Below are 13,283 nucleotides of genomic sequence, written 5' to 3'. Positions count from 1 at the left end.
TTGAGAGGCCCTTGAAGTAAATACACAAAACGAGTTAAAAACACGTACAAAATAACACAAATATAAACTCGACAACATAAATACACAAAATGAAAAAACACTTGAGAGAAAAATATGCTAAATGACTTTAAAAACATAAAATGTCAATAAAAAGTGTAAAATGAGGAAAAAAACCTAAAATAAAAACAATAAATTACACAAAAAAACATGAAATGACAACATAAAGGTATTGTTGTTTCCTGTATTAATGCTCAGATTGGTCATTATTCTAAATGCTGACATTAATGTTGATAATGTGGCCCAGGGTTCTCACCAGGAATTTTTCACAGCATAGGGGGATCACGCGCATGTAATATGATTCGTTGTCAGTTAGAAACATGACTATGTCTGGTTGAAGTACACTGTTTATATTGGACGGTAATTACGGTTATCAAGCGGAGTAAGTACACAGGGCAGGCAGCATCAGGGGCAGCTAAGTGGCGGCAGAAGTCCTCTGGGTCCTCGGGTATAGACAGGGGCATCCGAGCAGATTGCCTGTATTAAAGTGACGGTGCGGCTGATGTATGCGTTTCTCGGTTATGGAGATTAAAAAGAGAGTTTAAACAACCCATGCACGCCTGGACGTGCCTTTTGTGTCCAAGTGTGCAACAATTTTTATGACGGTACCGATTCCAAAAAGGACAAAAACACAGAAAATCCCCCTCCGAACGCTGGGGGCCCCTACGGTCAACAGTGCTGGCGAGAACCCTGTGGCCCTCTGATCACTTTTTTTGGCCCTGCTGTGGTAAAAGTTGCCCACCTCTGATGTAGTGCGTTCACATTAGATCGTATGGATGGATTGAGTACGTAAGAAATACCCACATGTACAGACCCTTTCCAAAAAATTAGAATATGATGGAAAAGTTGTTTGATTTCCATAATTTCTTACAAAAAGTTAAACTTTCATAGATTATAGATTCAGGGCCCACAATTTAAATGAGTTAAAGTATTGATTTGTTCATTTTTACATATTTTGGGCTTCAAGCTCATAAAACACATAAAACACAGGATTTCAAAAAATTTGAATACTGTGATGAAATCACCATTTACTTTTCAGTTCAGAGATATTTAGCCTCAGTGTGATTCAGGTTTTTGTGTCATTGTAGGTTTGAAATGCCATATACCTTTAGTATATACTAAGTAAACAGTATACACCACAGCCATGGAGTTGAATGCTGCACTGTGGCATTTAGAAGGTTTAACCAGCCATGTGCTGATCCACTGGGAAAGGTCACGTGGTTCTGGAACATTCTGCAGAAAGTCCAGCATGACCCTTGAGCTTAGAAGATGTGAATGTATATTGAAAGTGGAAATCAGTTTCCAGATAATCAACTATAAGTGTATGCAGCTGTGTGTGTGTGTGTGTGTGTGTGTGTGTGTGTGTTACCAGTTTCCACTCCCGGTGTGCGGGTTGTGTTGAACATCCTCTCACACTGAGCCGCACACAGAGGGATGTCAGTACCAGGAACACGGCTCTATAAAGACACACACCCACTCATTCATTACTTCTGATATTTCATCATTTCTGTCGCTGATCCTTTTGTCTTTTTCTGTTCTCACCGGTTTGAGCTCCTCGCGGTTCACTTTGCGTCGGTACAGCAGGAGGGCGGTGACGGTGTTTCCTGCTCGTGCCGCCTGCACCGGGGTTGGCGTCACGTACAGAAAGTCCTGCAGACACAAACAAACCTCAGACTGCTGGAGAGTGACCCAAAAAAAAGGAAGAGAGAGCGATAACTCCAGTTTCCTCAGGTTTAGAGATAAGCCTGCACTTCCTTTCACTTTGTTCAGAGTGAAACTAATGTTTATCTTTAAAACGTCACTATAACTCAGTTGTTTTCCAACCTTTTTTGGGTCGTGACTAGAGATGGGCGATATATCGAGATAAATCAAGTTTTTGATTTTGCCGATATCAAAAATTATAAAATCGCCTATATATATATATATATAATATATATATGCGATATTATAATTTATTATAATATCGCCGATATTATAATATATATATATATATATAACATTTATCAAAAGTAGTAATTTAATAATAATTTTAAAAAAATACAAAAACATAATTTTAATGAGCAATTTTTATTATCAGTAACTAGACATCTCAGGTGATTCCACATGGGGTCAAGACCCCAAAGTTGAAAAACCCTGCTAAAACCTGTAAGTTGTCCTAGTTTAAAAAAAAAAAAAAAAAAAAAAAAACAGTTATTGCCATCCAAATATTAAAATATTAGATATGTAAACCAAACGCACTCACATTGTACAAGGCTTGCTTCTAGTCTTGATTTGGTCATTATTCGGCTTAGAACTAATTGACTATAAAGAGATCATCTCAACTATGGAATAAACCACCTAAAAAAACTGAGAAACTCTACAAATTGGCATGTATGTATATATATATATATATATATATATATATATATATAAAACGAAAACAGTAAAATTCAACTTTTACATTTTTTGAATGTCTCACTAGCTAATGAATAGTCTCTATGTGGCAACTTATTGTGTTGCGATAGGATAAATGACAGGACAAGTCTTAATAGAGCTGCTCACCATGCCGTAGTAGTTACTGTTGACCATAATGGGGCCTCGGCTCCTCAGGTAGATGTACTCCTCCCACCAATCGCTCACCTGCAGACAAAACACAAAGACAACGTTGACCCTCTGAAGTTATTCCCAGTCTGTAAGTTGGACCTGGAGTCAGAACTTTAATGAACGTCACTGTTGATCTGTGACGTGTTGGGTGATGGCAGGTTTCCCACACTGAGCTTACATAGTTGGTGGCCCACAAAGCTTTTAGCTTCAGGTAGCGCTGCAGTCGGTTTCCCAGGTTCGACTCAAACTGGTTGGCCAGATCGGTCATGCGTTTATACTGTGTGTCCTCCAGCAGGGGGCGCACTGACTCCAAGTACTAAAGAGAGGGAGAGAAAAAGATAGAGAGAGCGAGCTTGAATATGTGAAATCCAGAAGAACTTGATGATTGAACACATGATGTGTGACTTTAAGCTCTACTGGACTTTAGACATGTTGATGTGGAAACAAATCATTGTACGTATTGATGCATTGGAAGGCTAAACTACTTTTTTACAAAGAAAAAAAAGAAGGCAAGGAAGCAAAGTAAAGTAATGGAAACACAATGGCCCTCATTTATCAACCTTGTGTGAAAACGGATGCAAATCTGAGTTCACATTTGGTCGTACGACAGGACCAACGTGTGATTTATGAAACATTCTTATCTGAATGTGTACAAATGATCGGGTGTTGATTAATGCTGGGGCTGAATTCAATCGTCATTACCTTGTTACACCCTCCTGTTTCAGAGGCCCCGCCCTCCTGTTTCGGAGACCCCTCCCACTGAGGTCAAACAAGGAAAGAAACTTTTCCAAGATGAAAATTGGCATCCTCACATCTGAGGTGGAGCATAACAAAGATTTGCTTTTTTAACGTGTGAAGAGCACATTTAAATGCTCTGTGGAAGACGATCAGTTACTGAGCAGGTGAAGTCTGCCCCCCTGTGTGCGCTGCAAGCAACTTCACACAGATATGACATTTGTATCGATCTCAGTTGATGTTTAATTAGTTTTAATAATCCATTTTTATCTGTTCTGAATGTGTGTCTGCTTATGCTTAAATGATAGCTAAGGCTTGTTTAATGATTTATTTTCAGTTTCAGTCACATTTTGCTGCTTCACCGTAAATCCACATATTCAGATTTGTGTATTTGAGGTCAGACCTCACCTGAAATCTGATTGTAGCGTACGCTCATGCATGAAATGATGAATACCAAAGCTTGCATGAAGATGGTGGAACACACATTGCACGCTCAGGTTGATATATAAGGGCTATTATGTGTAAATCATTTTTTTGCAAAAACCAAACATCCAGGAAACACCAGTCAGTTTACCCATTTCCATTTTGTTTCCGTTTCAACAGCTTTCCATAATCAGATCCCATTGCTGGTTTTTTAACTTCCCCAAAACATACAGTACTTGATATGGTTAATTGAGTGAACATTGTTATGAATTTTAATATTTCTACACTTGCTAGACATTATAGGCAACCCATTTTATGTAAATACCAGATATTGTTCCAAAACATATAGGTGAGCATTTAGTCCATGTCATATGGCTGTATTCATTTTAGGAGGTGGAATCCATCATTTTGCATCATATTACATCAGAATTTGAGAGAGCATTTACAGTTCGGATTCTTTGCCACACCCATTTACCAAAAAAAAAAAAAAAAAAAAAAACAGCGTGTAAATGCTCAACATTGTCCCAAAAACATGCATGTGTTCATATTATGAGTCATAATGTAAATTGTAATAATAACAAGAAGACAATCATCAACATCTCCCGCCAGATTGGTTCTCATTATAATTCACAACCTTTTCCTAAATGTTCTAAATCTAACTTAGATGTATATATAAGAGAATATTATCATGTCAGAATATCAAATTACTAACTATCTTAAACGTTTTCTAAGAAAAGCTGTCCCCTTTGAAAACACCTTGAACAGAGTAAAAAAACGGCACATGGGCAATAACTCCAGAAGAAATAATTGGGCACTTCTCATTTTCGAACTCCATCAAGGTATTGATACCCTGAAGCCACACACTGAATTTTGTTATCATATATTACACAGTTTCTGAGAAAAGCTGTGCTCTTTAACTCAGACGGACCTCAAACCTACATCCCTCTTCCACATTTGTGGAAGAGGGATGGTACGAGAGAAAATTAATTTGTTGATTAAACCCAACAAAATTAAAATCCAATATTGTCTTTTCAGCTTCAGGAAGTGAATACCGTCATCTCCATCAATTTTTAGCAATCACAGATAATCAAAGGCCCTAGGTGTGTGCGTGTGTGTGTGTTCACCCTGCTCAGAGTGTCTTTGATGGCAGGAACAGGCAGGTGAGGTAGAGATGTTTGGTAGCTGTACAGCAAAGGCTTTTGACTTGAGAATAATCTCACCAGAGTCTGAGGGAAAGAAAACACACCACAGCGTTAAAACTACCACCAATGTACAGTACAGTAGTACTAGTGCGCTGCGGCGGCGAGACTCACCACCCAGATTTTGGTGGTGTTGGAGATGCGGCCGTGCTGTTCGAACATCCACTGGTGGTAGGACAGCAGCAGTTTGAGGCAGAATCTCAGAGCCAGGATGAGGGAGAGCCACAGCAGAGTGCTGAAGACCAGCGCTGAGAGCATGGTCTGACCCTGGTCACTGAGGGACACGTGGAGACTACACAGCAGCACAGGACACAGACAGAAGGAAGACACTAAATCACTGGCACGTGAAAATCCAAATATTCAAAAAAAGATGGTTTATAAACAAGGGAATTGTAGACCAGCATTAATAGTAAGGATAAAACAATTTGGAAGAAAAGGAAAGAATAAAATAAATGATATAAAGTGGCAGATGTGAGGCGGAGAAGGAGAATGAGGTAGAATGTTGTAAATCTACACACAATTAATTCACAGCATACATTCATTTAGAACAGGTCCCAGTAGGTTAGTGGTGAGGAATTAAGATTTTGAAATTAATGTGAGGTGACATCTTCTAATGTTTACATCTGTGGTTCTCAACCTATTCAGCCCGCAACCCCCAAAATAAAGGTGCCATGGACCGAGGACCCCTACTGTACCCGAAGAGTGGCCAGAAACAGACAGAAAAAGTGGTAAAAAAGGGTTTAAAGTGTCAATATTGGAACAATTAGTAGGAACAATTCGTTTAAACTGGCAAATAATGGGCATGGTAAATCGTGAATGTAGTTAAATTGGCAAAAACAAGCATGAAATGTGGTGAAAAGAGGTCAAAAGTGACAATAATGGGTCAACACATGTGACATTAGGTGGAAAAATGGTGGAAAGAGTTTATAATTGCAGAAAAGGCGATTCAATTTGATGAAGTGGCAGAAATGGGAGTAATATAGTAAAAAAATTATTAAAAGTGGCAAAAATATGGAAATAAAAAGTGATGAAAATAAGTTAAAATATGGAATGGTTGGTGTAGTTGCAGAAAAAGGGTAAAAAATAAACAACAATATGCTCAACTTGTAAAAAAAAAAAAAAAAAAGTAAATATTTTTTAGTTTTTTGAAGGCATCTGGCGACCTCCTCCCAGTGTCTCGCGACCCCAAATGGGGTACTGACCCCAAGATTGAGAACACCTGGTTTACATAATTATTTGACACTTAATCATTTGGGTGAATATCTATGGGTATGTGTGTGTCTATATATATAAATATATATATATATATATATATATATATACACATATTTTTAAAAAAAAATCTTATGGGTATCCATTATCTATTGCTTTGTTGACTATTTGTTTAACACTACTGTTGCAATTATTCCTACTATTACTATTATTGTCAGTTTTCTTTTGCTTTGGTTTATCCTCGATTCTGTTGTTTTCTTTTGTTTTTTTAATGCACATAATTACTGGACCAAATGAGGGAAACTTTGTTAATTGAGTGCCAAAAATTTGTAATAAAAATAGCTTTGGACACCGTACCTCCAGGGGGCGCCACACAAACGCTTTTATCTTATATTAAAAGAAGTTAGTAGTATTTGTTAATGTGATGAAACAAAGCCACATTAATGTAACTAAACTATATTTCAAAGCCTTTAAAATAATAATATCAAACAAACTGATTGGACCGCATTTGCTTGCTTGGTTATTTTGTGCATTTAATCAAATTTATATTGTATCTTATTTTGTGCAGTGTTATGGCACTTTTTTACTCATTTTTTGTTTTATTTTGACTATTTTTTAATTTGATTTATGTATTTCAACAACATTTAGGTTTTATTCATTTTAAATGTATTTCTTTTCTTAATTTTACATAACTATTACATAATCATAACATCATGTACATAACTAGAACCCAATTAAAATAGTTCTCTAAGAATAAATAAATTGTGTGAGTCTTTGCCTAGAGCGCTAAATTGCTTTGGACTGATCATACATTTTTTGAGGGGTCATTACAATTCCCTCCATAGATTACAGATTAGAGATTTACCATGCATGTCTCTTACTGCCACAGGTCAATCCAGTACATGTTAAATATTTCTGTATAGAGATGAATCAGTAGGAGATTGTAATAAAAATTAAATAAATGGAAAAATCTCAAATAAAGACGAGAGGAAGTCTTACTAAAGAACAGAAATAATAAACTTCTGGGACCAGTGTTAAAGCTCATTTTTTAACGTGTGGATAAATGTTGACGCTGTGATGCAACCAGAGCATAAAGTACAATCAACATCAACATTCAGCAGTTTTCCCTTCGTCGTCTCCACCCTGTAGTCCATTATCCCCACACAGTGCTCCTCGTCACTCAAAGGCTCTTAAACCCATTCAGGATTTTAGTTTTATTTATTTATTTTTTTTAATGACTGCACTGTGATGCAGCAGCAGCAGCAGCAGCCTGTAGGTAGTGACTCAGCAGGGTTTGCATGTGCAGTGCTGCAGTTAGCAAACAGTGGGGAAGTAGAGGAGAGTTCATGTGCAGACGCCACACCCACAGCACTCTGCAATGACTCATCAGGTTGATATGTGAACAATTCAACACACTTTTAAAGGCTTATTAAACACAAATCATCCAAACTGTGAGTGCAAGGTCAGACCAGTCTTTAAAAAGGAGTCGCACATACGGAAGAGGATTAGGGCCACTGGGAAAAATAAAAAATAAATAAATAAATAAATAAAACAGCCCGTAGTGGAAGAAAATACATAAATGAAAAAAATCACAATTGAAATTGTGAGTTACTGGGCTAACCTCAAAGATAAGCTTTACTGGTTGGGAGAAGAAGAAGAAAAACAACATTAGGAACAGCATGAGACTACTGAACCATACCCCCCCCCCCCCCGACACACACATTGTGGGACACATCCCGTTTCAAACTACTGCTGTTGTGGTTCTGTTTTGTATATTATTCTATTTACAGTATATTATTGGTGTTTTTCTGTTTTTATTTGTTGTTCTGTTTTTATTAGTGGTGAGACTTACTTTAAAAAATATATCCAATTAAAAAGAGACTTTGTAAGTAATTCATCTTGATTAATCTAAATTAATCACACAACAAAATTTGACACGAAAAGCAAAGTTTTTCCAATTTAAATTGTCACTCGTGGACTTATTCATTTTGATTCTGAACTCTGTCATCTTGTCCAGTGTGGACTGGCAAAAATGGTCTGCTTTGACGTGGAACATTATCCATGCTAGCTGCTACATGTTTAGCATTAAGATGCTAACGGAGCCTAGAAGAACAAACTCTTTCGGCTTTTGCTTTCCATTCAGTGTTTTTTTTTTTTTTTTAAATGCATGCCCACGAAAAAAAACACAGGAACCAGTTCTCTTCAGGTTAGTGGTGTTGGAAAAAAATCGATTCGGCAATATATCACGATATTATGTCACGTCATGCAGTAAAGTCATGTTGCACTAAAGTCAAAGTTGGTTTAAAAGCCACAGGCAGATTGTATGTTATTTTTTTTATTTTAAGTTGATGGCACATGTCATGTTAAAGCCAATGTTTTGAGTGTAAAATATTCCAAAAATATATATTTCATACATAATGTTTTTATTGCAAAAACCACCAAAGTAAAGCACAACCATTCTTAAGGAAGGGATGGTTAATGTGGACGTTTGAGTTTATTTATAAATGTCTCTTAAGCAGACGAGGTGAACATTGTTATATCTGACACCATGTTGTTATTTTGTCTTTTTTTCTATTTTTATCTGCATTTCAGGAGCTACTAAACTAGTTTTTTCACAGTTTGATAAACTGGAGCAATGTTAACAATGGCAATAAAGTTATATTCTTGTCTGTAAACGTTTCCTGCACAGAATGAAGCAAATTGTTTCCATCCTTTAGTCTGACTGTAATGGAGTCACCTTGGTGGTATTATACTGATTTTGACATTATTGTGTTTGGTAATGAATTGATTTACACTGCATGTTTAGATTGCTTTAATGCAGGAGGTTTGCTCACTTTAGAAGCTTAAAGAAATTGTACTGGTGGTGTGTTTGTGCACGTCTTGGTACCTCAACGGGAGGTGCTGCTGTATCTTGGAGATGAGCCCCATGCTGGGATCAGACTGCATGTACATGGTGGCCAGGATCCCGATGGCGACGAAAAGCCAGGATGATGGGCTGGCAGGAAACACTCCCTTAATCACCCTGTTCTGTTAGCAGAGAAGAAGAAATGAAATTACATTTATTAACTGGCATTAACTCAGACGGACAGGAAGGAAGAAAACCTGATATTTTTCACTTGATTTTATTATTCGACTCATTTGAAAAGGATTATACAGATTTTTTTTTTTTACTTTACATTTTCTATCCAACAAACTACAAATTACTGAGAAGAAGCAGCAGATATTACATTTATTCACTGACATTAACTCAGACAGACACCTTTCAGAGAGGATTTGTTAATGATTTAATTTTTTTTTCTTCCATTGAGTCTTTCGACTCATTTGAAAAGGATCATTCATAATATTTTCTTACTTTACATTTTCTATTCAAGAATTCACACACGCACGCAGGGAAAAAATCTAGAATAGAGTTTATAATCCTCCTGTTAACCTACAATGCTCTACATGATCAAGCTCCTGTACAGTATATCTTAGAGACCTGTTAGTGCCCTATCGTCCGGGCAGATCACTCCCCTCTCAGGTTGCTGGTCTTCTGGAAGTTCCTAAAGTGTCTAGAAGTACAACAGGAGGCAGAGCATTCAGCTACCAGGACTCTCGCGTTTGGAACCAGCTCCCAGTCTTAGCACAGGAGTACGGGAACAAAGAAATAACCAATCTACGGGAAGAGATTCGCTAAAGCGTATAGCGTTAACCTAACCACTAGAGCGGACAGGGTCTCGTCTGTAATGGTCACATTTACAGACTATGGATACGCCCCTAGATGTTAACCTAACCACTAAGAATAAAGCCTAAAACCATGCAGGCAGACCTGATAATACTGTATCATGTTTTTCTGCAGTCAGTGCCTTCTCCTCGCTCTTCTCTCTCTGCTGTTTCAGGTGTCGTGAAGCTGATGATGGCAGTTCCTGATCTGTGGTTCACGGCTCAACTAGTCTGGGACACTCTGATGGTCTATCTCTCTATCCTGTTCTATTGGTCTTTCTGTCCACTAACCTCAACCAGTCACAGCAGATGGCTGCCAATTCTGAACCTGGTTCTAATGGAAATTTTTACCTGTTAAAAGAAAGTTGTTTCTTCCCACTGTCGCTAATATTTGTTCATGTGGATTTATATAAATAAAGTGTAATTGAATGAACTCAGTAACACCTGAGGATGTTTGACAGGTTCAAACATCAACACCCAAAGAAAAAAACCTGCTGAGCTGATGCTAAAAACAAACATCTTATTTTCAAACAAACGTGTCATTACACGTCGGCCTCAGATGCACCGACGGGAATATCTAACACAGCGTTTTACACTCGGCTCCACCGTGAACACAAACCGCATCCTCTTCAACAAGATCACAGAGAGCTGCATCAGAGTAGTCATGTTCAAATCAGAAAACACTGCAAAGTTATTCACTTGTTAAATTATAATGAAATAAGGCAAGCTCAACACAAGCCGATTCAAAGTCCTTCCTGCTGTTTCTTTTACAAACGTACTTCTGTTTCTGACTAATTCACTCATCTTTGGGTCATCATTCATTGATTTTTATTAACATCTAATGACATACGTCTTATTTAAAATCGTACCAGTATGTCAAGCAAAAGATCTTCTCATAAATCCTCTGACAGGGATTTAACTCACAAACAAAAGTGGAAGCTAGAAATTGCAGCCCGAAAGTTTGTTTTCGACTCCATCACAAACAATGGGTTTGTTGACAAATGGTCATGTGACGTGGGATTTGGAGTCTCGTAGAAGAATGCAAAGATGGTGTCTTGAAGAAGTGTTTTTAATTCATTCTTTCTGTGATTTCTTACGTTTCTTCACCAGAGAAGTTAGACATTGATTGATCATTTTTGTCCTGATTTGTTAATCGTGTTCCCTGTGACGTGCAGTCACCCAGATTTCAGCTCTAGGTTTCCTTTCAATCCGTGAAAACAGCAGAAATGTCACTTAGGCAGAGTTTTTGGGGTCACACTGGCATCAGTACTGTGCGAGAACAACTTTTTGATGAAATACAGGTATAGTTACGGTAAATAAATGGAATTTATATAGCTGCTATATGATAAAAAGTCACCTAAATTCAACTTTTTGAAGGAACATTGTGTGTAGTTTTTTTCTTCATTTCATTCATTTGTTTTTTTTTCGGGCAGGGACAAGAAAACAAAAAACAAAAGGAACAAAAAGACTGTACAGAAAAACAATCACAGATGTTCAAAATAATATATAAGATCCATGTACACTTAATGTAATAATATGACTGGTCAAAAGGGAGTGGGAAGAAGAAAGACTTATTTAATCCCACCGCCATTTCTTAATCAACAAGTTCTGTCATATTGCTTATAATATACCAAACAGAAAAGGAAAAAACACAAAAAACTGACTAACTAATAACCAGTAACTAAAATATACAAGAATACAATGGAAACAAATTTCATTCAGTTCAATTTGCATATAAAGACAAGACTAGCCATAGATATAATCGGCCTACTAGTTGCAACAAGCCCCGCCCCCATCCTCACTGTGACCAGACCATACGTTTATTATTAAGTGATTTAATTGCTTTAGTTGTGAATCCAGGCTGTTTCATGATTTAACTCCTCATACAGACAGATAAAAAAATCTTCCTGACGCTTCCAGTCTTGGATATTATAACATTTCCAATTTCCATTCTGGGTAATTTTTATAATTACCAAATATCAATACTTTTGTTTTATTTATATTTGCAGGTAATTTATTATGATCCATCTGATTTTTTATTTTGTTAAGGTCTCCATTTACTGTATTAATCTAATAAGTTCATTATAATTAATACTACTGTAGAATATATTTGTGTCATCAGCAAAAAAAATTAGTTTTAGTAATTTAGACACATTGAATAAATAATTAATATATAAATTAAACAGTTGGGGACCCAATACTGACCCCCGAGGGACAGTATTAGTCCTCAACTGTTTAATTTATTTCTTCTTATGTTATTATTGTTTTTATTCCTTTTTTGAACTTCTGCACATTTATCTCATCCAGCCTCACTCTGTGACTGAGTGGATTGAACATCCTTCCTCACCCTCATACGGCTCACTCGTTTCTTCCAGGATCGGACCCCAGAGCGGTAGATCAGGTTCAGGGCCTGGTAGGACAGCTGCAGGTCGATGCCTTCAGGTGTTATAGTAAACTGGAACGCCACAGCCTGGTGGGCCTCCGCCATCTCTGCACAAACAAGCAGACACAATCTAAAAACAACACTAACACTTTTCTATTTATGCGTTGATAGCTTCATAAACGGTTCAATCCCACGACATCATCCATCCATCCATCCATCCATTTACTAAGACTCAAATTCGGGGTGTCCCGATCCGACATATCAGCCAGAAAACAAATATCGGATTTTATCGGACTTCGTCTAAAAAGTGTTCTGATAAGTTTTTGTTGTTTTTGTCCCCGCCCTCAGTTGTTCCCACCATATACTGACAGTAAAAAATAAGTGAAGTGAACTTGAATTGTTGACTATTGTTCTCTGTTTGAGTAACATCACTTGATCAAGCCTTTTCTAACATTCCACACTACAAAATAAGTATCGGTATCGGCCAATAACCAAGGCTGCAATATCGGTATCGTATCGGAAGTGAAAAAGTTGTATCCGGACATCCCTAACTCAAATAAAACTCATTTAAATCACATTAAAGTATTGGATTTTTGCATTTCCAATTTAAGTTGGGTTTCCATGTCTTTAAAATTTACATAATTTTAAATTTCAAGAAATTAAAAAAAAGATTTTTCATTTTGTTTTAATCTCAAAAACTTTAGCGTTCTTATTTATTATTTTTTTAATGAAGGCAAAATGACGGTAGTAATATTTTGCTTTTATGCAGACTGTCAGTAGTATTATTAATATCATTAGATTTTTACAATAAGATGCTTAAGAATTTGAAGATGCAGGACATTGTTTTGTTGTTAATTCTTAATGTTAGTTTATCTTATTTTAAACGGTTTTTAAGTTGTCATTTACATGATCCAAAAAAATCTATATTTTTATTAAATAGAAGTTTAGTTTATTCAAACTATTCTTAAATGTTATAATTTCTTTCTGTT

At 36.7% G+C, this 13,283-nt stretch overlaps 1 protein-coding gene across 1 annotated transcript in view; it reads right to left on the bottom strand.

Annotated features, from left to right (window-relative positions):
* Positions 1–13,283, bottom strand: part of cpt1a2b (carnitine palmitoyltransferase 1A2b) — a 41,946-nt gene that overhangs the window by 19,719 nt on the left and 8,944 nt on the right. Inside the window, exons 2-9 of the mRNA XM_028454679.1 lie at positions 12,259–12,401; positions 9,097–9,236; positions 5,112–5,289; positions 4,923–5,024; positions 2,819–2,956; positions 2,599–2,676; positions 1,600–1,707; positions 1,427–1,514 (exon numbers count right to left, since the gene is read on the bottom strand). Of these exons, the coding sequence (XP_028310480.1) occupies positions 1,427–1,514; positions 1,600–1,707; positions 2,599–2,676; positions 2,819–2,956; positions 4,923–5,024; positions 5,112–5,289; positions 9,097–9,236; positions 12,259–12,399 (973 nt within the window). The 5' untranslated portion in view covers positions 12,400–12,401. The remainder of the gene's footprint in view (positions 1–1,426; positions 1,515–1,599; positions 1,708–2,598; positions 2,677–2,818; positions 2,957–4,922; positions 5,025–5,111; positions 5,290–9,096; positions 9,237–12,258; positions 12,402–13,283) is intronic.

This window comes from Gouania willdenowi, chromosome 8, assembly GCF_900634775.1.
Source record: "Gouania willdenowi chromosome 8, fGouWil2.1, whole genome shotgun sequence".
In the NCBI taxonomy this organism is placed as follows: Eukaryota; Metazoa; Chordata; class Actinopteri; order Blenniiformes; family Gobiesocidae; genus Gouania; species Gouania willdenowi.
Note: the sequence above shows the minus strand (reverse complement) of the source record. Positions and strands in the feature narration are given on the sequence as shown.